Raw genomic sequence first — 24,576 nt, forward strand, 5'->3', positions numbered from 1 at the left:
CTCGCTAAGGCGAATCATTAGAACATGTCATGTCTTATCGCGGCCGCCACCATCCCACCAACCTCATCAGTTGACATCATTATGGAAGGTAACTCCTCCAGCATGAATACAGTGCTAAGGTCACACAAACTTGATGGAGCCCCTGCTGAAGAGCAGATGCAACAGTAACAACATTGTGAAGGGGAGATGAGGGGGTCAGAAACCCAGCACAGATGTGGGAGTTTCACCACCTCCAGCATGAGACTTCTCCAAGAGACCAGATACACACAAAGGGAGAGAGACACAGAGTGCAGGGAAGCAAGTGCTCTTTCCCCAGGGGCATTTAATTTGCAAGGGGGAAAAACAAACCAGCACAGCATCAGTTTACCATTTTCTTTTTTATGAGCAAGCAAGCGCCACAAACATGCAAGAAATCCCACCCGCCTTAGATGCAGGCAATGCTGGACAATTCCAGGACTGGGTGGTCATGCAGGGTTCGTGTTGCCCCTTCACTGTCCCAGACCAGTTCCTTTAGCCATACTTTGTACTTCTCACAGGATGACTAGAGAACTGAACTAAGCATCTTCAGTATGTCAAAAGTCAAGACAGCTGGGTTATATGTTAACATTCTGTAACCACAAATTTGACTAAAATCAGCAGGTAGGACAGTTGTACCTAAAGCTCACCCAAGCAAGCAAAACAATCCCACTGCAGCACAGCCTCACCTTTTGATGAATAACCTTGCTGAAAAGACCCAGCAGCTGAAAGGCAAATAGCCAGGCTTGTTCCAGAAACAGACTGGAAAGCTCTGGCAGGTTTGCTGCTACTTCTTTGAGCTCATGTGCATGCTACAGCATCCCCTAAGGTACCAGTCAACTCAGAGATAATTTCTGCTCCTAATATACCTCATAAATGTATGTCACACGGAAAAGGTACAGAAGAGCTCTGCCACACCCCATCAGCATAGAGAGAAAGCAAAATGCATAGAGAAGACCATGAACCCTGCAAGGCTGACAACCACTACTGCTCCAAGAGGAGGTGCTGTGCTCTTGCAAGGAGCACCAGTAATGCATGCATGAACAGATGGACTAATAACTCATTCATATGCCACCTCAAGTGGACCACTAAAAAGTGGTGCCCAGAAAGAAGGCATTTACATTTTGTACTGAAGAGCATCATAGAGATGCTGGGTTGAAACATGAAGTCACATTTGAGGCAGAACTCCAGTTCATGAGATAGAAGAAATGCTCATGTCGTTGCCTCCTAGGTCATTTAGTTCATGCCCCATGGTAGAGGGAACATCACCTTCACTCTGCAGCCTTCCTCCTTAGCCTCTAACTTTATGTCTTCCTCCAGACTTCAGAGACACTCAGACTGAGGAACAGAAAAAGCTTTTAATATCCCCAAAAAAGCCCAATTCCTGGCATGGCAGACAGATCACCCCTACTCTAGCAAGCTGCTTAGCAGGTGTCCAACCTAGACACCTCCATCTTGCCTTCACTGCTTTGCAGTTTCACCCCACTCTGTGCCCAAGTCACCTACAACCTTGATCCCTGTCCCTTCAGCAGTCCTGCAGCAGGTAAGTTCTGTGAAAACAAACCACCAGATAGAGAGTACAGTCCTCATTTCTGGAGAAAAACTGAGCCAAATAACATCAAGATAAAGATTCCAGACATGACAAATACATGCACACTCTTCCACACTACAGTATTGAATAGAAAAACACCCTTGATTAGAAACTAGTGATTCAATCCACAAAACGGTGCTCATGTTCCTAGGACTGCTCACATCTAAGTATCACTGCTTTCTCCAATACTCCACATGACACACTCTTTTAGAAAGAAGCAAATGTCTGAAAGAGACCTAACCACATTCAGATTAGCTCTATAAAAGTGGATTGAGGATCCTGAGTGCTGCTGTACAAGAAGAATATTGGAACAGTGTGTTTCACAGTGCTGCTGTCATTTTTCAGAACTTCAAACAGAATTGCTTTTGTAGCTGTACAAGTATTTGACATCAACCCTACTCCTTTATCGAAAGAAAAGACTTGATAACCTATTTTTAACAGTGTAAAATATGTATTTACATGGTATGTCCAACAATCTTCATCTTTCCTCACTCCCCAAAATTCTGGGCTTGTCAGGCATAGAGTAGTTGTTCATGCAGAGGTCTTTGTACAAGAACTCCTTATCTCTCTCGAGACCTATTTAAGCCCCAATTGACGCTCAAGTTATTACTGTTATTACAGGAAAAAAGAGACTCCTTAACCATAACAGAAATTTAATCCAGAACATAATTCAGGCACTGATCTGAATAACTTGTACCAAAAAGCAAAGCCTGTGCCAAAACTGATTTGTCTGTGCAAGCCTACCAGGCCTTTCTGTGGAGCAGCGCTCTCTTTGCAGGCAGCCACTGGGGTTACATCTTAGAAGCTGAATAATAAAGAAACATGGCTTAACTGAGAAATTGTTTCTGAGTCTAAAATCAGGGCTATGCAAGTGATACAGCTCTCTATTCCTACCATAGAGAGCTTTCTGCAGAGAAAAAGAAGGGAGGAAAAGAGGAAAAAATATTAAATCTAGCAACTATCAGGTCAGTTTGAGACTAGGTCGTTAAACACCACTACAGCACAGTTACATCAGCTTATCAGTAACCAGAACAAAATCTCAAAGAAGATTTTTAATGCTCAGAAGCCGTAACATTAGAAATTCAAAGAAAGTGGCTACTAAGGTTACATTTGTGTTTTGAGGAGTTGAAGGTTTATTTGGGTTTTTTGTTTCTTTTTCAAGTGCAGGTGAAGTAACCACAGCTGGTGTCTCAACTTCTTTACTCACAAAATGCATTCTCCCTTCTAACACCACTATAGAAATCTCAGCCATCTGTAGCAACTTCATCCTATGCTCTACTCTCACTCTACTCCCCAGAGCAGCCTTTCAAACACCAATGGGCAAGACTCCTGTGAGGTACCCACCAGACAGCATGCTCTACCTCCAACTGCTGCACATGCCATCTGTAATACAGTACATGGGAGTTGCAAGATAACTTCATAAAATTCTATCTTGAGAAAATTCCCTGGGTTTTTGTAATTAATTAAAGGAAGGAATAGGTGAAGCTGCTGACAGAGCAGCAGGAAAACATAGTCCTTATATGACATACAAGCACTGTTAGGCCATGGACACCATTTGTACCTACAGACTATCATGCGTGTTGGGCAGATCCCTGCGGGCCTGGCATTCAGTTCTCACCGACCTGCACACCCACTCCCAGCCTTCACACCCATCACGTTTCCCCTCCTTGCCCTGCTCAGGGCCATTATCCTTCCCCCTCGCCCCCATGGGCAAGACACCCCGAGCTCAATCTTTGCCCACTTCCCCAGACCCAGCAGCCCCCTTGAGCTCAGTGCTCTGGGCCCACACACAGTCTTACAAGAAGATCTGAACTCCAGCCCTCACTTTTTCAAAGCCTGCCCAGGTGTAAAGCTCCAGCGATTCCTTTTTCTTTGCCATTTTCCCTCCCTCCTCCCTCTCCTCCTAGCCCCACCAACATTTTCAGGCCACACAGTGAGCAGGGAGGTTGGAGTACATGAAGACCATTGCAGCAGTCGTGCTGTTTCAGGCCCCCCCAACTCAAGACAATTTCTAAGAGCCATTTCTTATCCTCCCCTCCGTGAAATGATTTCTGTTAATTGCCTGGTGGGAATCAGTTATAGGTGGGGGAGACTCTCCCCACACACACACCCTGGCCCCTAATTGGCTTATTGAAGTTTTAACGGGGCTTTCACCTGGAGAAGCTGGTAATTATTCCCTTCATTCCCCTCTTGCTTGTACCTGTAGCTTCACACTTGGGGCCTGCCTGGCTCCACGGGGGGGACTTTGTTCCCTCTAACTACAGGCCCCACACAAATGGGCCCAGCAGCAGGACAACACAGCAAAGTGGTAATTTTCAGCCCGGCGTAATTAGCCAAGGTTCTTTCAGCCCAAACTGCTGAATGCGGAGAGGGCTGCTGGGGAGGGTGCGCCATGTGGGAATGGAGGAACGGGGGCTGCTCTCAACAGGCCGACAAAGACCTCTCGGGGGCTGCAATCTGGGGCGAGCAAGACGGGGGGGTGGGAGCGGCACAGTTTGCCTGGCATAGCTGGGGCACGGTCAGCAGTCAGCCCATGGCATCCTTCCCCCAGCCTGTGGAACAGGGCAGTGCAGAATGCCAAAAAAGCAGTGAAGGAGAAAAGAGATCCAGTGATGCACAACAGAGGCATGTGAAGGGGTGCGATGCATGACAGACTCTTGAAGGCCTGGTGCAGCCTATGCTCCCAGGACAGGATTTCTAGTCTAGTACATAAGATTTAGAATGCAACAGACTCGGGGAGAATAAGTTGGACAGTGCAGGTCCCAAATAGGATAGCAAGAACCGTGACAAGGACAGAGTGAGAATTCTTATTGCTGAGAAAAATCACTGAAAAGTAACTCAACTCCTCCAGCATCTGCTCCAAAAATCAGGCAACAACCACAACCAGGAGGACAGCAACAAAGGCTCCAGGTTCTTTTTTCGCTGAGGCATCTCCCATTAGCAAACCAAAACTGTTTTTCATAGTGCGACGTCACTTGTTCTGTGTCCCTTTCTGCTACACTTGTTCTGTCTCCCTACCTGTAAATTTTGCAAAACTACCAGGAAACCTGCTGCATGTGGGTTCAAAAACTTGGCCATCAGTGTACCGCTCATGTGTTAAATCAGACTGATGTCAGATGTCCCACAACCCAGAAACTGGCATCCCGTGTGTGGCATGCTGCCTCTGCTGATTCTCAGGACTTGTTAACATCTATGCTTTTTTTGAATTATCACCATTGCCTTCAGGATAGAAATGCTTGTCCTGACTTGTCAGGTCTCATAGACAAGTTAAAGCTGCAGCTCAGCTGGATTAATGATCACAGCTTCAGTGCAATGGGGTCTGGGGGATTGTTTGTTTGTTTGTTTTTAAATGTTAAACCATAGTTTTAAAAAACTCACCTCATGTCTCTCATGACTGCAGTATTCTATTAGAAAACAAGAATTGTCATAATCTAAAAGCTTGGTCCTGATTCTGCAATGAAGACCAGGTGGTAAGCAGGGAAGTGAAAAGATGCCACTATTGTCAAAGGACAGGTACACCAAAGTGCTGAGCAAGCCCTAGGAGATGATGCAATTACAACAAACCTGACAACAAGGAAAGGAGATCCTCAGGGACTCCAGTTGTAGGAAGAGGGCAGGCAGCACAACCCCCAGGGCACAGACTTTTAATTTCTGTGCTGCCTAAAATACAACTGTGACACAATGCTGCAGCAGGTTGCAAACTAGAGAAGCAAACTGCCTGGTTCAACCCCGTGATTCTGGTTTCTTTTCAGGCCATATCTATTTCTAAAGACTGTCACAGAAAGGATAATTTTTCAATTTCAATCCTATTTATTTCAGCCTCAACCAAGCTGTTTTAAGTACTTATCACAGAGATGAGTTCAGCCAGATACTGTGTGCCTTTGACCCATCAATGCTCAAGACTTTTCCTTAGAAGAAATTTTTGACACCTCTGGACAAAGTATGCTTGCTGTGAAATCCATGCCAGCATCTGAGAAACAGACACAAAGAATGAACAAAAGCAGACTCATGTTGACCAGGCCAATTTCAAGCCTGTGCAGAGAAACAGAGTGAACACACCCTGCACCAGTGGGAAAAAATACGTAATGTCATCTGTGCTCAGACTTTATCACAAACTTTATGTGGCCCAGGGCTTTTTCTTCTTATAACCCCACAACCTACAAGAGGAAATGTAACTTGATTTAAATAAATATTCCAGCTGTCACTGCTTTGGACTAAAGTCTAAATATTTGCTCATGTATAGGAAATGCTTAAAGAATCACAATACAAAAGAAGGGAATCTCTTCTATTTATAAAATACTGCCTTTCTATTTTTTAAGGTTTGGGATTGCCAAGACCAATCCCAGTATTTTTTCAGATGTGACTGGCAAAGTTTTCAGTTAACAAGTATTGTTTTAAAAATGCATGTATATATATAGAATGACATTCTATATAAACTTTTCCATTAGAATCTATTACAGAAAATTACTTTTCAATAAGCAGCAATCCATGCATGCCAGTGAGGTCAGGGGGAGGGGAGAATCCTTTCAGTTCTGCCAGAACAACTAAAAATCAAGAATGTTTCAGTTTAAAAGTAGAGGTGGAAGGAATCTCTTCTTGGTGCCACAAGCCACAAATTATTTTTGTCTTTTTCCTTTCGCCATACAGACACACATATAATAAATTCAAACTCTCATATTTAGGAGAATTTTGAAAAAAGTGATCAGGATGGTGAGGAAGAAGAGAAGTTATCAATGAACATATACTTTCCTTATTTTAGCACACAGGGCAGCAGTTCTTTCTCAATACCATACAGAAGGAGGAGCTGTACTTGTTCACACTTTTAAGGGAAAGAAGCCAAATCACAAAAACAGAATGCTTGATCTTCCTCCTCTGCCCTGTGATATTCAAGCAATTTACAAATTAGGTCTAAATGAGTTCTTCATCAGAGGAAAATAATGCTCAGAGGATTTTAAGAAGTCAAAGACCAGAAAAGGTGAAAGGGGAAAGGCATGTATATGGAGCACGTGTTACACACAGAGAGGGCCAGGACACTGAGGCATGGAGACACAGGTGCTCTGTGGAGGAGGGAAGCAAAGCCTCATCTGCGTTTAACTCAGCCATGAAATGACTCCTAAAGCTTTCCTGTTCTGATCATTCCAGTCCTGACACGGACACGCTTGCAACAACCTTGATTCACTTGCCCTTAAAGCTCTGGGCAGCTTCCACCTCCCCAGTTCTCCACTCTACGCAATATGATTTGCTTCAGGGTTTTCATACTATGTGTTTGCAGCATATCGACTCTTCAGCCCTAAGCAACCAAGATCCTGAATAAAACCCCTCCTCCCCATCTGCAGGTTCAGTGAGAAATCAAACCTGCCAGTCAGGCCAGAAAGCCCCAGCCCTGCATGAAGAGAAAGGCATACAAGATTTCATTAACAGATAATACACATCTAAGCCATAAAGATGTTTAGTGGCCACCTCCCACACAGATCCCAAACCACCCAAAAACTTGCTGGAAAAGTTTTGCAGAGTTCAAACCATGCTGACATCAATAAGGCACAGTTTCACAGCACAGGTTATCACCTTCAGTATCTGTAATCAGGCTGGGCTGCAAGGCAGGCTAAGAATTATTAAATTTCACTGATAACTGAGATAAGCCAGTTGAAGATAGGAAAGTGATCAGGCAAAATAGATGGCATAGCAATAGGGAAAGGGTAAGACAAGAAGGTGAGCAGTAATTTATTATGATGCTTTATGTCAGTATACCGGGGGAAAATTATGCATAAAATGATACAAGAAGAAAAGGATTGCATTGGAAAGGACTGAGAAAAAGACTCTTCAGGGACACGTCTCAAGTCTGCAATGGAACAGAGGATCCCCTAAAATACATTGTCCTTTGATGACAAAAAAATATCTGATAAAGGGATATTAAGTACCACACTGCCTCCTGCCACTCAGTAAGCTGCTGTCTAGCTGAAGCAGGACAACCTGCTGGCAGTCAGTCCTCCAACACTTCAAGGAACAGATGTCTGGAAGCTTTAAATGCATAGGCAGCTTTGCGGGTAGGAGTGTGAAACCACAGTTTCCTCCTTTCCTTTCCATGGCTTGCTCTATTTCCATGTGCTCTGAGAATATAGGAAGTCACATCCAAAATCACAGCTATTAAAAGAACAATTTCTACTTGGTAAGTCAAACACCCACACAAAGAAATGCCAAAACCAAGCTCACTCACACGTCCTACACTGAAATGAGCACATTACTCAAGCATCAGTATTTGATTCTGTAGCCATTTACAAGTATCCCAGCCGAAAGTGTCACCCATCTTTTATCATGTGAATACACAAGAACCAATTACATGGCCGTAAATTAACGTTGGGCTCCACCTCTGTGGACTCCAGTCAGAGGCTGCACTGGGAGGAAATGATGAGCTTACCACAGCCCAGAGATGCCCAAACTCCACTCCATATGAACTCCACTCCAAATAACAACTGGCCAGCAAGTACCTGCAAGTCGTGGGTTGCTACTGCCTCACACAAGGCCATCGATATTTGAGTTGGGGTGGAAAAATATAAGAACTTTAAAGAGAATGAAGGGTATCCAGAGAGAGAAATCATTCACTGTATAACCCAATATGACAATCAGGCAAAAGGTTTAAAAATGGAACAACGTGTCCTGAGGACACAACACTGAATTTGAAAGGAGCCTATGAAGCCCAGAATACTAACAGGTTCAGAAATAAGAGATGAGCTGCTCACAGAGCTATCTTCTGCAAATATGAATGAAACACTGGTCCAGATGAAAACTCCACCAGGGAAACCCTAACCTCTCCTCATTGGAAGCTGGGAAGGAACAGGCAGGAAAGAATCTTTTTGCTCTTGTTTCTTACCTTCTCCATAGGCATTTACTAATGACCACTGCTGAACACCAAATGCTGGGGTAGAGGTATGCTGGACTGACCCAGAAGAAGAAGAGAAATGCCCACTTTTGTCAAGCACGGCCCATAGAGCTCACTGTTTTGTACCCAGTGGTACTGGCAGATGCTGTTCAGGAAGAACATGTAAGCTTGGCAGTCTTATGTGGTCATTCACTTTGCATCCACAATTGCTGTAATAAAGGTTTTAAAGAGTGCATTCCCACCTAATTCCATATTATGAACCTGCTATCCATGAATTTACAAAATCACTTTCAAAACTGCTGGCATCATCCACCTCCACAACCTTCTGAAGCACTGAGTTCACACTGTGTGAAAGAATACTCTCATTAATTTTAAAACAATCTCCTAGTAATTTCAAATGTCTCTGGTACTACTATTGTAGGATTTGGTAAATAAGAATTCCACATTCAAACCTACCCACCATCATCTTAATCTTCATATCAGGCTGGTTTTACCAGGACTAATGGAGGCAACCAAACATCAGCATATCATTAACTTCTGCAGAATGTTTTACCTGGGACCAAGTATGGGAAAGACCACAAAAACATTTTACAAACTAGTAATGTAGCCATTTCTTTGGTACAGACAAGTGTTCTTCCGCTGTATCTCCTCTTCAAAACCTGTTGATTTATTGCCCCTTCTGAGGCAGGTTAATTGCTCCATGTTTTGAGGCTTCAACCAGCCTCAGTCACTCTTAAAATTAGTAGGGAACAATAGTGCTGGCTCTACTGAGAGAGCTGAAGAGCAAGCACAGATATCAGGATCATGAGGGTCTCACAAGCCAGAGGGTCATGAGGGTCTCACAAGTTTGGGAAGCAGAGGACTCAGATATTGCACAGCGCCAACAGCGCTGCTTACCTGCACACAATACTACTAAAGTACCTCCACCAATGTACCAGGAGCATGAAGTCCTTGCTTTGTCAGGCTCCAAACTTACCTGAAGTGGTCTGCACACCATCCATGTTCCCACACTGCTCTGAGACCGTTAGAAGACAGATGTTAAAGAAACACTACTGCTTTTCTAATAGCTGGAGCAGATTCCCTTGCTTCTCCACTGTCAAAGAGGAGAAAATCCAGGGGAAGTATACAGAAAATAAAAACATGCTCTTGGCCAAGACAGAAAATCAGATGCAAGAGAGAAACTCTTCAATCGGACAGTCCTGCTCCATCCTCATCCCTCATTAAATCAGCCTGACCAGCCAAAGCAGGTCACTGAACAAAGCACGGTGTAAAGCTCAACACAGCTGCACCAGGAGGAAGAAGCCAAACACAGCAATAGCGGTAGTTGCTGCTTGGCCCAGCTTAGTCTGCAATTGCTGCTTCTGATGAGTTCACATCTTTCAGGAGTGGGGAACAGGTACACACACAGATTTCTTCTTCCCCTGAAAAAAACCTAAGCTGTTGGGTTCCAGCTTGCAAGACTTTCTTCAGCCCCCACACTAATAAATCTTTGAGACTATAAATCACGTTGGTACAGGTCTCTCTTTGCAAAGGAAATGGGCTCTCTCTTGTCATTAGCTGCCTGTGTCTACCAACCATAGCAGGGCCTCATTCAAGTCCTCTTTGATGGACGGTTAGACTTAAAGGAATATGTGCTTCAATCTCAGAGGAGAGAGAAGAAGAATTTACTAATTAGACAGGGCAATGCACATTAAAAGCTGGCTTTAATACCTGGTTCCAAATTAGCCCTGCACCTGCTAAGTATCAGGATGCCTACAAAGCAGTAAGAGCACATCCCACAGGTAGGGCTGGTGAATGGAGCATCATGAACCCACAACACCTCTAAGAGCAAGAAAGTGGTTGCAGCAGTTGTGTTTCATGCAATTTGGAGGGAAGGTAGAGAAGAGCTGACAAATCCTAGATAATGAATCACAGAACACAATACAGTCAACACTGCACAGAAAGAGCAGACTTTCCACTCTGCCTTCCAGTCTGCAATAGTCTCACACTGCCCTGAAAAAAAAACAGAGGCAATGAAGCCAAGGGGAGAGTCAGAGCCACACAATTCTGTCCACATTTCCAGCGTCCGATTCAATCCACAACAGAGATTCAGGATGCCAGCAACCCAAGGAAACTGAAGCTTAGCTATAGGCAAGAGGTACTCTAGCATGCTCCATTTGAAAGTGTATTAACATTCAAGCCAGATGCACACATTGAGGAGAAATTCCCATTCTTCAGAGGAACTGGTTTCCCTTCAAGGATGACTATCTTCTGTTACTCATTTCCTTGTCTCCAAATCTCAGCCTCTCTGGTGCTGTTCCCATCTTGCCTTATTTTAAGAAGTCTGCCAAGCATCTTCTGTGAGGACTAAAGTGAGAAGGAGAATGTTGCAATGGGAGACATCATCATCCTGATGTGTGCCATACCTAACATAGGAGAAGTCCATCTCTGAGCCATGCTTTCAGTTTTAGCAATATTTTCTCTAAGCCTGAAGATATTCCTGTGGACAATGCTATGTTCTGTGCCAAAAATGCCAAAATTCAGTAGCAAGCGACAAGTCAGAGATTTACATTTATGACTTCTGTAAATTCGTACCATCTGCAACCTCATCCAGAACATGACAGATGACAGAGCCTGCCCAGGATGAAGGCAGTGCTGCTGCAAACATCTCCCCCTCTGCCAGGAACCACCTTCTCTGCAGACAGAAACCTTCCTTCAGCACTTTCCTACAATCTATATTGATATGCTCATGTATTCCCTCTCCTGAGCTGGAACAGAAAAGTTTGTAACTGTAGACTGGAAGAGGAACACACATTGCATACCACACACCTGAAGAAAATATGCTTTTCTCTTCTTCTTCCTCACCCTTCTCCTCTTCCCTCCAGCCTTTCCTGAGAGCACTGACTGATAAATAATCCAGTCCATGCTTGAAAGAAACTGTCCCCCTCTACTTCTAACCAAAAAATGCAATGCAAAACTTTGCCCCTTGAATTGCCTCTAAGTTACTCCTTGCCCCCATTCACACATACAGATGTACATATAAAACACATCCATATCTGCCTGTTCCTCAAGGTGGCACAAGCTATTTGGAGCACAAAGCTGTGCACAAGCCCCAAAGCAGCCATCAGACATTCTGTGCTGGAAGCTGGCCATTGTCTTCCCAGGGTTATATGCAAATTTCTGTTGGATACACAGCTCTAGTTAGAGGTAGAATCAAGCAAATACACATTAAACAAGTATTTTGTGTAGCATGGACTTGATATGCAGTATAAAACAGGCTTGAATTGACTCCATTGACCATAATCAAAAACACATCCTTTTGCTTCAAACAGACTAGTGCATTTTAGATAGTCTAGAAATTCGATTCAGCAAATACTTGAATCAGAAAGTTACCCTCACCTGCAGCCTCCTGTATACTTTTAGTTTCCTTCAGGAAAACTAGGACTAGCAACTGCCTTCATGTGTACATAATCATCACTTTCTTGTCTTAATAAATAAACAAGTGGTGCTTTACTATAATTCTTCCTCCTGCAGCAGTCTGAAACCTTCACTCTGACAAATTCAGTACTTTCACAGTTCCCCCCCAAATATATTTTTAACTTCTAGAAAAACCAAGGGCAGGGGGGAATCCCCCAAAGAGGCCCAGTGCTTCCCTCCTTGTAATGAAACCCTGTAATGGAATGCTCTGCACTCCAATTAGGAAGAAATGCTAATTTTCTCCAGTTGAGCACCCCCTCTAGATGTATCTAATTTGTTTCACTGCTTTCATCTCTCCCCTCCATCACATTTTCATTTAAAGGTTATGATCTGTTTGTGCCCTCCATGCCGCGCCCTGACAAGACACCCCTATGAGAGGTTGCAGGGGCCATGTCGCCCTTCCTAACCCCCTTCTCAAACAAAAACCAAAGCTTTTTTCCCTCCACTGCCTCTTTAAGAAATGCAGAAAGATGAAGGGGAGGAGCAGGGAATTGGGAAGACAATAATTAAAAATAAGAAGGAAGCCCTCTTGCAAGCTGGTTTGTTGGTTGTTTCCAACAAAAGGTTAGAGACCTTTGCACCATGACCAACACCAGTATGGCCAGTGCAGGCCAGCCAGGAGCAACAACATTACAGAGCTTTGCTACTTCTGCAGATCCATTTTAGGAACAGCTGCCATGCAAGAATACGCTTTTGCAAACGATTTTGAGATGCTAAATTGTTTAGCTCCTTGTAGGTCTTGGGGAATACATTTTCTCTCACCTGTCACAGGGAGAGTCTGGTCAGAAAGGACACAAAGAGTTGGCTCAGTTGAGGAGAAATTCTCAATAAAGCTTTCCCACTCCTCTCTAAATGGCTTATGCCTTTTTCTGGGAGCCCGTGTTCTGCAAATTCCTTCAGGAGAGCAGAGACTTCTGCTGGGTAGCGTGGGCCTTGGAATGGCTCTTCATGGCATCCATAAATTTGTGCTGCCATGGTTGTGGCTGGATAGACAGGTAAATCCTCAGGGCAGAACCCATCTGGACAGGTTATCCACCCAGAAGAGCTGTGTATACACCAGAGAGAAAAGGCATCCTGATTACCTTGCTGGTGCCACACCATTTCCCACAGAAATTTCAAAGGGCTTTTCTAGTCACCAAAAGACTATCACTGAACAAAAATAATAAAGAAAATGCAGCCACCATCCTACTTCCAAGCAAAGCCTCTTTGTAGCTTGCCCCAGTATTCTCAAATAAAACAGTAACCCTGGAGCTGAACCCACAGTCCTCCCTATGTACAAACCCTGCTCCTAAGCCAAGCCATTCATTACTCGTGTTCAGCCTCTCCCTCACTTCACTTCCATTTTCTCTGTCAGTTCTTGTCTGTTAGAAAGGAAATCATAGATCTACACTCTTAGATACCAGTTTTACTACACACCTGTTGTCAACATCCTGTAAGTTGAAAGCGCCCAAAGAACCTCTTTGGAGGAAAGGCAGCTAAGTGGGCTCTGACTGAAAAAGAGTGGAAACTGCTAGGTTCCACTGATGGCACAGCTTGGGAACAACCACCTTCTTGGAAAAAGTAGAAGAACAGCTGGACACGCTGCCAAGACTGAGCATTGAGTAGCTTGTTCTTGACAGTAAGATGAAGCTGGAAAAATGCTGCAAGAGTGTTTTCTGTTATTAATAGGCACTTTGCTAATACTGCTCCAGATAGTCAGCTCCCTCTCAGTCATTTCCTGCTGCAGCCACTAAATCCCATTGGTCACAGCACTATATGCTCCATTACAAGCTATTTCCTCTCTACGTTTGCAATGCCTCCAAAAGCTTTTGCAGGAAGTCCTGATGATCTCCCTTCCTGCCTCCCTCTGCAGACACAGTTCCCTCATAATTTGACTTTCTGGGACCACAAATGGGGAGCGGGTAAGAGGCACACAAAGATTTACTCTTCACAGATAGCAGCTTTGCCCCTTCCTCCCCTTCCAGGCCCCCTCTCTATCTGGTCCATGCAAACAAACCCTGAGTGGGAAAGAGCGTTTGGAAGAGGCCTGTGTCTGGGCCAGCTGCCTTTCATCCAGAAGATGCCTCTTCCCGTTGGAAAATACAAGCATTGTGTGAAAACATTTTAATATATTCATGCACATTCCTATAGCTCGCAGGAGCGAGTGGGTCTCAGCACCCTCCCCTCCCTGCCTTCCAAATGATTTTCATAGGCAATGATGCACTGGGAATACCACTTGTTTTCTCGAATGCCCGCGAGTATGTAAATTGTGGGAATATGCAGGCCAAGGGCTGTGGTTTTATTGTGCTGCAGAAAAGATTTTACTAATTACTTGCCTAAACTCCAAAGCAGTACGCTGCTTTTTTACAAAGCGGGAGAGTGGGGAAGGTGGGGGTGGTGGGAAGAGGAGGAGGGGGACTAAAAAAAAAATGCAGGGGGAAGAGAGAGTAAAGGGAAAGAGGGAGAAGGAAAGGGAGCACAAGGGATGCATTTCAAAGTTTTTCCAGCAATTGGATGGGGGGGAGCTGGGCCCAATGTGAAATCATAGAGGTCAAAGGTGGGTCTCCCTCCCTTGTGAGAAAGTGGTGAATCAGGACGGTTTATCAAACGATCATTTTCTTTTGAAACTGGGAGGCAGCGGCTGGGACAATTCTGCAGATGTGCTTGATGAGTTCGGGACAAAAATGGGCCGCCTCCTCCCCCCCTCCCCCCTTTAAGGTCTCCCATCAGGGGTTGCTTCTCCCTCCACTGCTTCCAGGACCCTCCCCTCCCTTCTTCAGTGGTCAGCTGAGACCCCCACCCACTGACCGCCTTTGTATTCCTGGCCTTTGGACACAGTGACAGGGCCCTTTATGAGACCCCAATCAAGACCCCCATGTCACAGGTACCTAGTAGAGATACCAGACCCTTTTCAAATGAGGAACAACAAGGAAAATATGCTGGCCCATTGTCCCAGCACGGCACCAAGGGAGATGAAAGGGACAGGCTGCTCCCTCTCTGCAGACTGCCTGCCAATCAACCTCAGTTATTAAGGTCACGATGTGGAAATTCTTTTGACCTACACCTAATCAAAGATGCACCAAGGACTTTTGAGACAACATGGGGGAAGGTGGAAGAGCAAGCATCCCCCTGTCCTCTCCACCCATAAATACAGTGGAGCTTCCTCAGAGAATTAGTAGGAGTTACCCCAGCTAGTGCTACAGCACACTTGCCCCAAGTACCACTAGGGCAGCCAAGCAGAGCTCTGTGCTGGCATGAAGCCTCAGGAGAGCTTAAATTAAAAGCATTTCTCACTGAAAAGTTACAGACTGAGCAACACTGGAGGTGGCTCAGAAGCCATAATCGAGGACAGTGTGTGACAAATACTAAGCATCATCTTTTCTATTGCTGATTTTTTGGTTTGCATGGGCTGTGGGTTTCACTAAACATGGTCAGCACCACCCAATAGTGAATCCTGAAGAAGAAAAACTCAGTGGATGTGAATCTCTAAGTCTCCAAAAGCTGAAGCACCTGGAAGAGTGGACAGATGCCACTAGTGCAGAGCAGACATTCTGACTACCCCCTTGCATGATAAAGGATGAAGATACCAAGATGATGTTGACAGCGGCAGTCTTTAGTACTACACAGAAATATCTCAGAGGGAGGAGGTAGGAGCCATGTGCACTGCCAGAACAATGAGATGGACAGAAAACAATTAGAGCATGGGTCAGATTGGATCAGACAAGCACATCCCATCAGACAGCTCCAGAGCACATGGAATATGAACAAGATCAACTGCCTCTGAAAGGTTGTTCTGCATCACTCACTGAGTACACTCAGAACAGTCAGACAGAATATGTCAACCTGACAAGTGAACAAGAAATAACAGACTACAATCTGTGATAGTTTACACAAAAAAGAAAGAAAAAAATTCAAACTCTGTAACAGGAATGTTATTCAGCATATACAGGATGCTTCTGCAAGTGCATGACTTTGAATTAGGTCCTCCAGAAGAGCCACATGCACACCGCTGGCACAGTTACGATCAGTCTTGAAAAAACAGAAATTTTTGGCACTCTTCTTTATGCACCATATCTACTGTCATTCAGGGAATACCCTTCTGACCCCATGCCAGCTTGCTACTCTCAGCCTGTTGGCGTTCTTCAAAGCCCACCTGGTTAAAGATCTTAGTGAAAGGAAAACAAATTTGGGGTGGTAGTATAGTGAAGTCATAGAAGGTGGAACAGTCACAGCAACCAACCTGCAAGTTTCTTTATGCTAAACATTGCTCATGTGTTGGCTCATTTTCCACTGTCTTCTAGCTAAAAGATACCAGTACAGTGCTACTGGAGCCCCCCAGTTCCTGTCAGAGAGCCTGCAGAAGGTAACAGTCTACAGTGGTGACCAGCTGGGTAAGAGATGAGAAGTGGAAGATTCCAACAGAGCTCTGGGACAAAGACTCAAAAATTACACAAATCCTACTACATTGCTTCTCCACTGCAGTCATTGGCATTCCTAAAACCATCCCTTTGTTCCTTGGCTTTTACAAAACTGTTCAAGCAGGTGGAAAACAGCTTTTTCTTCTTGATGTTGAACTAACTGCTCTTATACCAAAACTGCTTAGCTATGGCAAGGCACGGTCTGGTTTAGGTCATTGTAAGCCAAGATCCAAACTGACACCTCAGACACTGTAAGCTGCAGTGCTCAGAGCAGACATTACTTAAGCCCTGCAGCACAAAAGACAGATATTGCCTTTACTTCAGGGCAATATCCTCCACTATCACCCTCCTTTCAAATGCCAATGGCAGACTGAGGACCAGTCTCCTGCTGTCCTCAGAGTGAATCAACACTCCTTTAGAAGGGCCAGGCTGCTATCTTAGGACACTACAGCTTCACTTCCCACCTCAGGGCACGAGCTTGCCTCCTCTGAGTGACATGTCCGCCTCATCTGGGAGGAGTAACAGTGGAAGCTGAGCCTGGTTAGAGGCATCTGCACCTGGGGCTCTCACCGTGCGAGAAAGGTCCGTCCCTCTGTGTTCCTTCCCGCCCCCAAAAGCAGTCATTTGAAAGGCGGGGAGGGAACAGACACCACTCTAATTGTAGGAGTGAAACCTGGCATCCTCCTGCTCATCTACCTTTGCACTCCATTTCTGTTTCTCTTTGAACCTCTGGTACAGCTTGTCAGGTCGCTGCCCTCCTGAGAGATCAGAAAAAAAAATAAAACAGTGATTACTATTGTACACTGATATGCAAGCTGGAAAAAGAGAGAGAGAAAAGGAAAGAGAGAACGGCCTCCATGTGTCAGACTATGAAAGGGCTTCGAGTGAAGCCGCCTGAAAAACAAACCCTTAATTTAAATGTTAATGAAAGTGCTGAAGAGACATCAGAGGCTTTCATTTCTCTACAAGGAAAAGAATCACCAGGTCTAGAATTTATGGCCCCCTTCACCTCCCCTCTCCTCTTCTCTGCTCCATCAGCCACAGAAGTAAGGAAAGGAAAAAAACCCTAATTTTAACATTAACTCCACATTTCCACCCTAGGATGCAATTGCTAAATTATCTGTTGGCAGGACACTGATCAAAGGTGGAAAAACAAAGGCATGCTGCACAACTGAGCAAAGGTAAACAGCAGCCAAGGTCTGGTGAAGTTACCTTCTCCCCCTGCGAACTTAAAAAGCAAAGAGAAAACAATCACAAACTGGAAATGGAAACCTCAAACCATAAAGTTGCCAGCCCCCTCAACTAAATTTCTTCTGTCACATCGATTAAACAGTCATGGATTCTCCTGTGCAAACCATGCAGCACAAGAAAGATGCTTCCTCCAAGCTTTCTGAGACAGACTTTCCCCTCAAGCAGGAAAAATGATAAAAAACTGCAGGGGGAGAAAAAAAAATTCAATATGCAACACAGCTCAACACGATTAGAAACAGATGTCTGCGTTCCAATTCACTCAGCTACTGCTTCCCAAAACCTGCTCACCTGCCTGCAACCACTAGTGAGCCAATTCACACAGTCACAGAAAATATATAGATTAGAGTATTGGCCAGAAGTGACAAAAAGGGAGGAAGTCATCAATCACGTGAGCTTTAGAGGGCAAAAGAAAGAAACCAAAGTAAAGAAAGGTGAGCTGTAGTTTCTCGATCTATAGAAATGTTTGCATGTGTTTGTTTCTACAGGAGAGGGAAAAAGGACATGCGTGTTCATGTGCTCACCCACGTGAAGAAGACCAAATAGAGTCATTATCACACAATTAAAGAAGGTAAAACAAAGTCTTCTTCCTCCCAACATCAAGTGAAGAGTCAGGGCAAATGCATAAGACACAGGTGTCATTTTAGCCCCAGAGGGCAGAAACTGATACTCATTTCCTGCTCTTCAGCTTTAGGATGAAAGAGCACCAAGTCAGTTATGACTATTGCATGTACCCAGAAAGCCACATCCAGATCACCCTCTGAGGTCAGTAAAAGATGGCAGTTAATGCCACCACTAATTCTGCACGTCCACTCTGGGATCTCACAGTTGAGCAGGTTCTTCCTGCCCTGCTTAAGAAACAGCTGCAGGTCAGAGTCCCCTCTCAATTATTCAAACCAACCAGGCTCTGCAAAGATCCCCAAGGACAGCAGAGCTATTGCTGCCGGCTGTTTTGCTGGCAATGCACAAACCCCAACAAAACTCAGTTACTTCTCCCAAGTCCTAGCAGACTCAGAGAGGTTAACTGCACAAAGCTAGGTCAAAGCAGAGCACACTACGGCCAACAACCCATCTTGATATGCAGTAGGGGAAATCTGCTGATAAAATCAGATTAAGAAATGAGGACCAGGGAACATTATCCAGTATTTTAACTTCTACACATTAGGGCTTTGATTGCACAGTTAAAACCACTGCAAAGTTGCTCTAATTCGAGTGGGTTGTTTTGCTCTAAGGCAATCTGCAAGATCAGATTGTTACCATTTTCACACGAAGTTTCTAGATAACCATTAAAAACAAGCCCACAATATTAATCATTTTGATCACTCCCAATGGAAGAGACGCCCATTCAGTAAAGTTGCCTGTCTGTAACCTTTCTCTTCCTTCCTTTCCCCAATGAGTTTGGGGTACATTTTACACTTTGCCTGAGGTTGTCCGTAGAAACAGCGATCTCCTCAGACATTACTTCCTCATAATAATCCATGGCAGAGGCAATTAGGTTAAAATCAGCATGTTCAAATAGAGGAGTTGGTTCTTAACTCCAACACTGCACAAACAGAAGAGCCAGCCTGGCTTTTTAAATTCAGCTGCTCATGTAAGTACTTCTTTTCCTTTAAATTAAGCATCCATTGCAGATAGCTAGTCTTCAGTACAAACCTTCCTTCTCTCTGGAGTTAACCTCCACTTCACAAAGGCAACATCCATGAGGAGAGGTCATCTATTGCAGAGGTCCAATGACACAGTTAGAAAAGAGGCTGTCTCTTGGGCTTACACACCCAAAGCATGTTGCTGTCACAGTAGGGCACTTTATGATTGCCCCAAAATATACCTTGGGTGTCCCAGCTCTCTATCTACAGCTGAAACCTGGCATCCTGCTGCTAATCTACAGTTGCACATTGGAAACCATTTGTGTACCTTTGTCTTCTCTGCTTGCTTTAAAATCTGACACACTTTGAGTACGACATCTCACGATAAATATTTAAATATTTTAAAATGAAAATAGCAAATGCCAGTGGACAGACCTGGCAGAAGTTAGCTTAGATCTGAGTACTTTTTAAAATTCACAAACACAAAAAGAAATCTGGATCCAAGATTAATAATGAACTTAACGTGAAGGTCTGCTTTTTTCTTTCCCCTCCAGTTTACATTGTACACTGCTCCGTTCTCTTCCCTGGCCACCTCAGGGAACCACAAAGCATGAAGGTGCCACTGCTCTACCAGAAACTCCCAAGTTTGCCTCACTTTGTACATTTGAATTGGTCCACTGCACTTCGGCTTGCCCTGGTCCCTGAGCACACATAAGTCACTGCAGTAAGCACCAGTAAATGAAAGTTTAACATCTGCGTGATGCAGAGTTCAAAAGGCAAATGAACTTGGTGGGGGGAAGAGGATCATGAGCAGCTAAGAAACTAGTTTAGGGTACGCAGCAAAGTACAGCATTTTATTAATCCGTGGAGAAGGACAGCTTTGGAGATCAATTAAATCAGTGGATGACAGAAGTTGAAGTACCCTTAAGAATCCTACTTTAAGAACACTCTCAGACTCTTCTCTAGTCACTTACATGAAATGCAAACCTGCTGTCCAAAGCAGACCGACCAGCATGACTTTGCAGACTTGCTGAAAACCCAGAATGAGCACAACACCCTCCCATCCCCATTACCCTGTAGGGCACTGTTAGGGATCCCCAAAGCAATGAAGCTCCAACAACAAACATGGATGTCAAGATACTTCAATGGCTGAAAAGGTTATATAAAGGACTAAGTACTTTTTTCCCCCGCCCAGTATGAAGAGATGATCCAATCTTGGTACCCTTTTAATATCTTTTCCTCTGCTTAATGTCCCTTATGAGAATCATTTTGTTTGCCAACCCTAAAAACATCCAGAATAGCAACATTACACAAAGAACAAGGAAGCCTCCTCCCCCAGTTCCGCACATCTACAGGATGATCTCTGTAGTGATACAGGAAAACTATGGACAAATTAAAGGAGAATACCTAAGAAAAAATGCCTGAAGCCAGAGGAGCTGTGCTTTAAGAGCACAAGTCTCCAACGTTTAGCTTGAGTGTACAGGCGCTGTCCTCTAGAGTAGCAGTCCAGCAGTGCAGGACTACAGCACACACAGCAGAAAACTCAGCTGTGGGTCAGGAGCATATGGGATACTTTGTGAGAAGCTTCACACAGAGGAAGGTATCACTGAGAAGACAAAAATTTCAGCCCATTAACAGCTGAAGTTCAGTAAGAATATCACCCCGACTACTCTGGAGAGTCTTAGTCTTGGAAAACTTCCAGGTCAGGAAACTACAGCCTCTCCAAAGCACTTTTGAATGGCTAGAGTTGGAGGAGCCTTCCTCGCTCCTACCCCGCTGCACACAACTGCTTTGAGCTCTGTGTGTCCACAGTAGAGACAGCTGCCATTTCTTAGCAGCAGTGGCCCAAATTACTCAGGTGGTTGGAGCCTGATTCTCCAGCAGTTCCACAACAGTAGAACTATCTGTCCTTATGGAGAAGATGTCAGTTTACATCAGCACTACTGAGAATGGAGAATCAGAAGGTCATGGAGGAAGGAAGTGGAGGTTATAGGCCATGTTCAGCCTCACTGGGGAACAAATGTATCCAAGCTCTGGCTAGAAGGATGGGGACTGTCAGGGAGGAAAAGCTTTAGACACAAAAGTGCACAGGGAATGCATATGGGTGAAATACGGGCTCTTGCAAATAAAACAGAAACCACAGAGCTCCCCAAAGCACACTTTACTAGAAACCAGATATTATCTTTTTGATACTCACCCTCATTAGACAGCAAGTAATAAAACCTATTAGTGAAAAATTCATCTCCCCTGCCCCTTGCCCTGGCCCATCCCCACCACATGCCCTCCTGCTCTGATCCTCTCTCTCTTCTAGGATGGCTGCGATTTGTTCTGAGAAGCGACAGGTTTATAGGTTAGCCGACACCTTCTCTCTGTGGAATTTTAATTAACTTCTCCCATCGTCAATATGTTAAGGAGCAGGGTTCCCATTATACGAGGTCAGCAGCGTGTTTCAGGCCCTGCTATATCAGCCGTCAAATTGAAGAATTAATGACGTGGCTAATTGGCTCTAATTCTCCACACCCCCCTCCCTAAAATATGGAGGGGTAAGGGAGGGAGTGCAGTAGGGTGAGCTAGTGGGAGAGGCTGGTACAGTCCACAGTCTCATAAAAAAATGAGAGTGCACAAGTGAAGCCCACTTGTTCATGGGGTAGCTGTTCCATTACCTCCAATTTATCACCCTGCAGGGAGGAAAGGAGTGGGGAGACTGAGGGTAAATATTGTGACAGAGAGTGTGCACAAGTGTGCACACCAAGGAGAGGAATATTGTCCTGACAAGAGGCCATGGCACTAGGTCATCACTTAGGAGTAGGAAGCAGAATGCCACTGGCCTCTAACCAGCCACGGTGTCCGAGCCAGAGCCTGTCTGCCACAGAAGGGATCCTTGCAGCACAGAAGACAGCAAAGGGCTTCTATCTCACATCTTGCAGCGGCACAAACTCTCATGGCACTTCTTCAAAAACACCAATTGTCTCAAACACTTGGCGCAAAGGAATAAGGCAACAGCAAAATCATAGCAAGCCTGGAGTGTCATTTCCCTGATAAAGCCATTAGCTCTGTACCACTAAGTTTCTGCTGATTGCAAAACAAGCTTGGAAATCTAACAAGGACGGCGGTTGTGGACAGTATTTTGGTTTTGCATAGACCTAAAATTCAGTCGTTGCAGACATCACATGATCAGCAACAGCAGCTCTTCCTCCCCTCTTCCTTGAGGTATGCTGAGGAAGAATCTCTCTTGCATGCAGACCAGTTTAACAGGGAACTAAAGAGACAGATCATTGCTGGTTGGTGTAAGATTTTAACAGTGAGAGTTTCTCAGGTTTTCATTTCCTCAGAAACAGGAGCACTTCAAAGAACACCCTGGAAGACACTGTTATATGTATTGCACTTGCCTCCCATGCTGAAGCTGCACTTGTAGCATTATGCTGCACTAGAAGCACAGAGCTACAGGCAACAGAGGCTGGAAAACCACATCCCTGAACTCCACTTCATCTCTGCCAGTTCAACATGTTCAAAAAATCCCGAGTTCTAACCACTGCATGCAGCTCTCAAGCAGGGACCTTTTTGCTCAGCATCTCTTCTGCCAGAGAATGAGAGTACAAGTTGGCATCTTTTCAGCACAGAAAATCTCAAGAGGATCCAGCTCACTGTTTCTATTTAGCAAGTCAGTGTTCCTTCATCAAGAAAGAACAAACAGGTCCCACCTGAGCCACTAAGAGGAACCCAGGGCCACCTTCACAGCCTCTTTATATGGGGGGATCACTCTGCTGGTACAGGAAATAAAGACCACATGCTCTCCCCTGAGCTCCTGCTGCAGACACAAGGACCTGATCAGCCTCCACACAAATCGAGTCCCTGAACTGGTGCCTCAGAAAGATTTGTGGGCACACAGCCTTTCCAACTCCTTTACTTCTCTCTGCTGAAAATTGGGAATAAAGAGATCTGTTACCTTAATAATGGGCTGATAGCAATGGACCACACTCGATCCTCTGTCTGCACTGTATGTAGACACTGACCAACTCTGCCCGCGGACAGGGACCAAACCTAAAGAGAAAGATGCATGTTATGCCACATCACCCAAAACTGCAGAAGTAGTTATGCATGCTGCTAATGTTGTGCCTGAAGAGCTGCCCAAACTGCCATGCTTACCTACCCAGAGACCCTCTCCCTGAATTCCAAGTACTTACTCTGGGGGAGCAGAGCCTTCAATTGCTGGCAGAAACAAACACTTTAAGTCACACAAAGATTCAGTTCATAAGTATGACCTTCCACCCCACTGGTTACAGAGAGAGCACCCCCATCAACACTTGCTCTCTAAGGGCAACACTCAACACAAACTCCTCACTTTCTGTAGTTAAATAAATGACAACTAGGAGCTGTTCAAATCGGTTCTCTTGAACAGTGTAGGAAGACTTAGTAGCATCCCTGAAAAATTTCCATTAATATTAACTATAAAGTTAATCATTCACCAGCCTGCAAAATAATGTTCTTTTATAAGATCCTGCTTAAGACCAAGTTTTTCAAGTGTACCCTAGCTGTTTTCAAACTGGCTGTCCTTGCTCACTGACAATACGAGAGAACTCCTTCCCTCCCCCAACAGTGCAAACATGCACATCTCCTTCCACCAGTTCATCCCTTTGTTTCTGGGCCCCTAATAAAGGCCCCAAAATTCTTGCTGGGGCCTCTGCCAGTGGCCCTCATTTTCTCCACCTTGCCATCATTCCTGGCCCACACGACCCAAGCCCCCCAGCTGTCTGTAACCAAGCCCCAATGTTTTGCTTCAAGACTTCAAAGCGCGGAGTGCCCTATTTGTTTGTTTGTTGATAATGCCCAGGATTGCAGGCTATTCTTGTCAGCAGGGAATTTAGCACCTAGTGTCAGCAAAAGCAGCAGAAAAGCTTAACTCCTTTAAGGTATCCCTATCTCCTACAGGTTAAAAATATTGCTCAGAGCACACTATCTGCTGCCTATCGCACAGGAATGTACATTAGCAGCTCTTCAGGGCTTAGCCCTAATCAACACTCAGCAGAGCCCTCAATAGCTTAGACACTTAGAGCCCCTTTAAAAGGTTGGTAGGGATTCCCTTCCACCCTCCAAGAGTCTCATTCTCGCAAACAAGACAGCCTACAAAAGAGATGATAAAAAATAAGAGGTGAACATCCCCAGAGTATATGCTGTGGGGAGCACTGGGTGGGCAAGATCTCACACTAGCTCTAAGAAAAACAGCTTGAAATTCCCCTCTGGGCTTCAGGAATTTGTTCTCAAGGTCGGCGATGTCTGTCCTCCAGCTGTCAGAGAAGTGGCAAGAAGGCACTCTCCCAGAAAAGAGGATCCACAGACCAGAGAGAAGCAGCACTGCTAAAGTGTGAGACAAAACAGCAGCAAGGTCTTGCTCCCAGGAGGCAAACAGCA

The 24,576-nt window shown here is 44.8% G+C and overlaps 1 protein-coding gene across 1 annotated transcript in view; it reads right to left on the minus strand.

Annotated features, from left to right (window-relative positions):
* FBXW4 (F-box and WD repeat domain containing 4) overlaps nt 1-24,576 on the minus strand; it is a 60,281-nt gene that overhangs the window by 19,119 nt on the left and 16,586 nt on the right. Inside the window, exon 5 of the mRNA XM_063405462.1 lies at nt 23,114-23,208. Within this exon, the coding sequence (XP_063261532.1) occupies nt 23,114-23,208 (95 nt within the window). The remainder of the gene's footprint in view (nt 1-23,113; nt 23,209-24,576) is intronic.

The sequence above is a fragment of the Prinia subflava genome, chromosome 9 (assembly GCF_021018805.1).
Source record: "Prinia subflava isolate CZ2003 ecotype Zambia chromosome 9, Cam_Psub_1.2, whole genome shotgun sequence".
Taxonomy (NCBI): domain Eukaryota; kingdom Metazoa; phylum Chordata; class Aves; order Passeriformes; family Cisticolidae; genus Prinia; species Prinia subflava.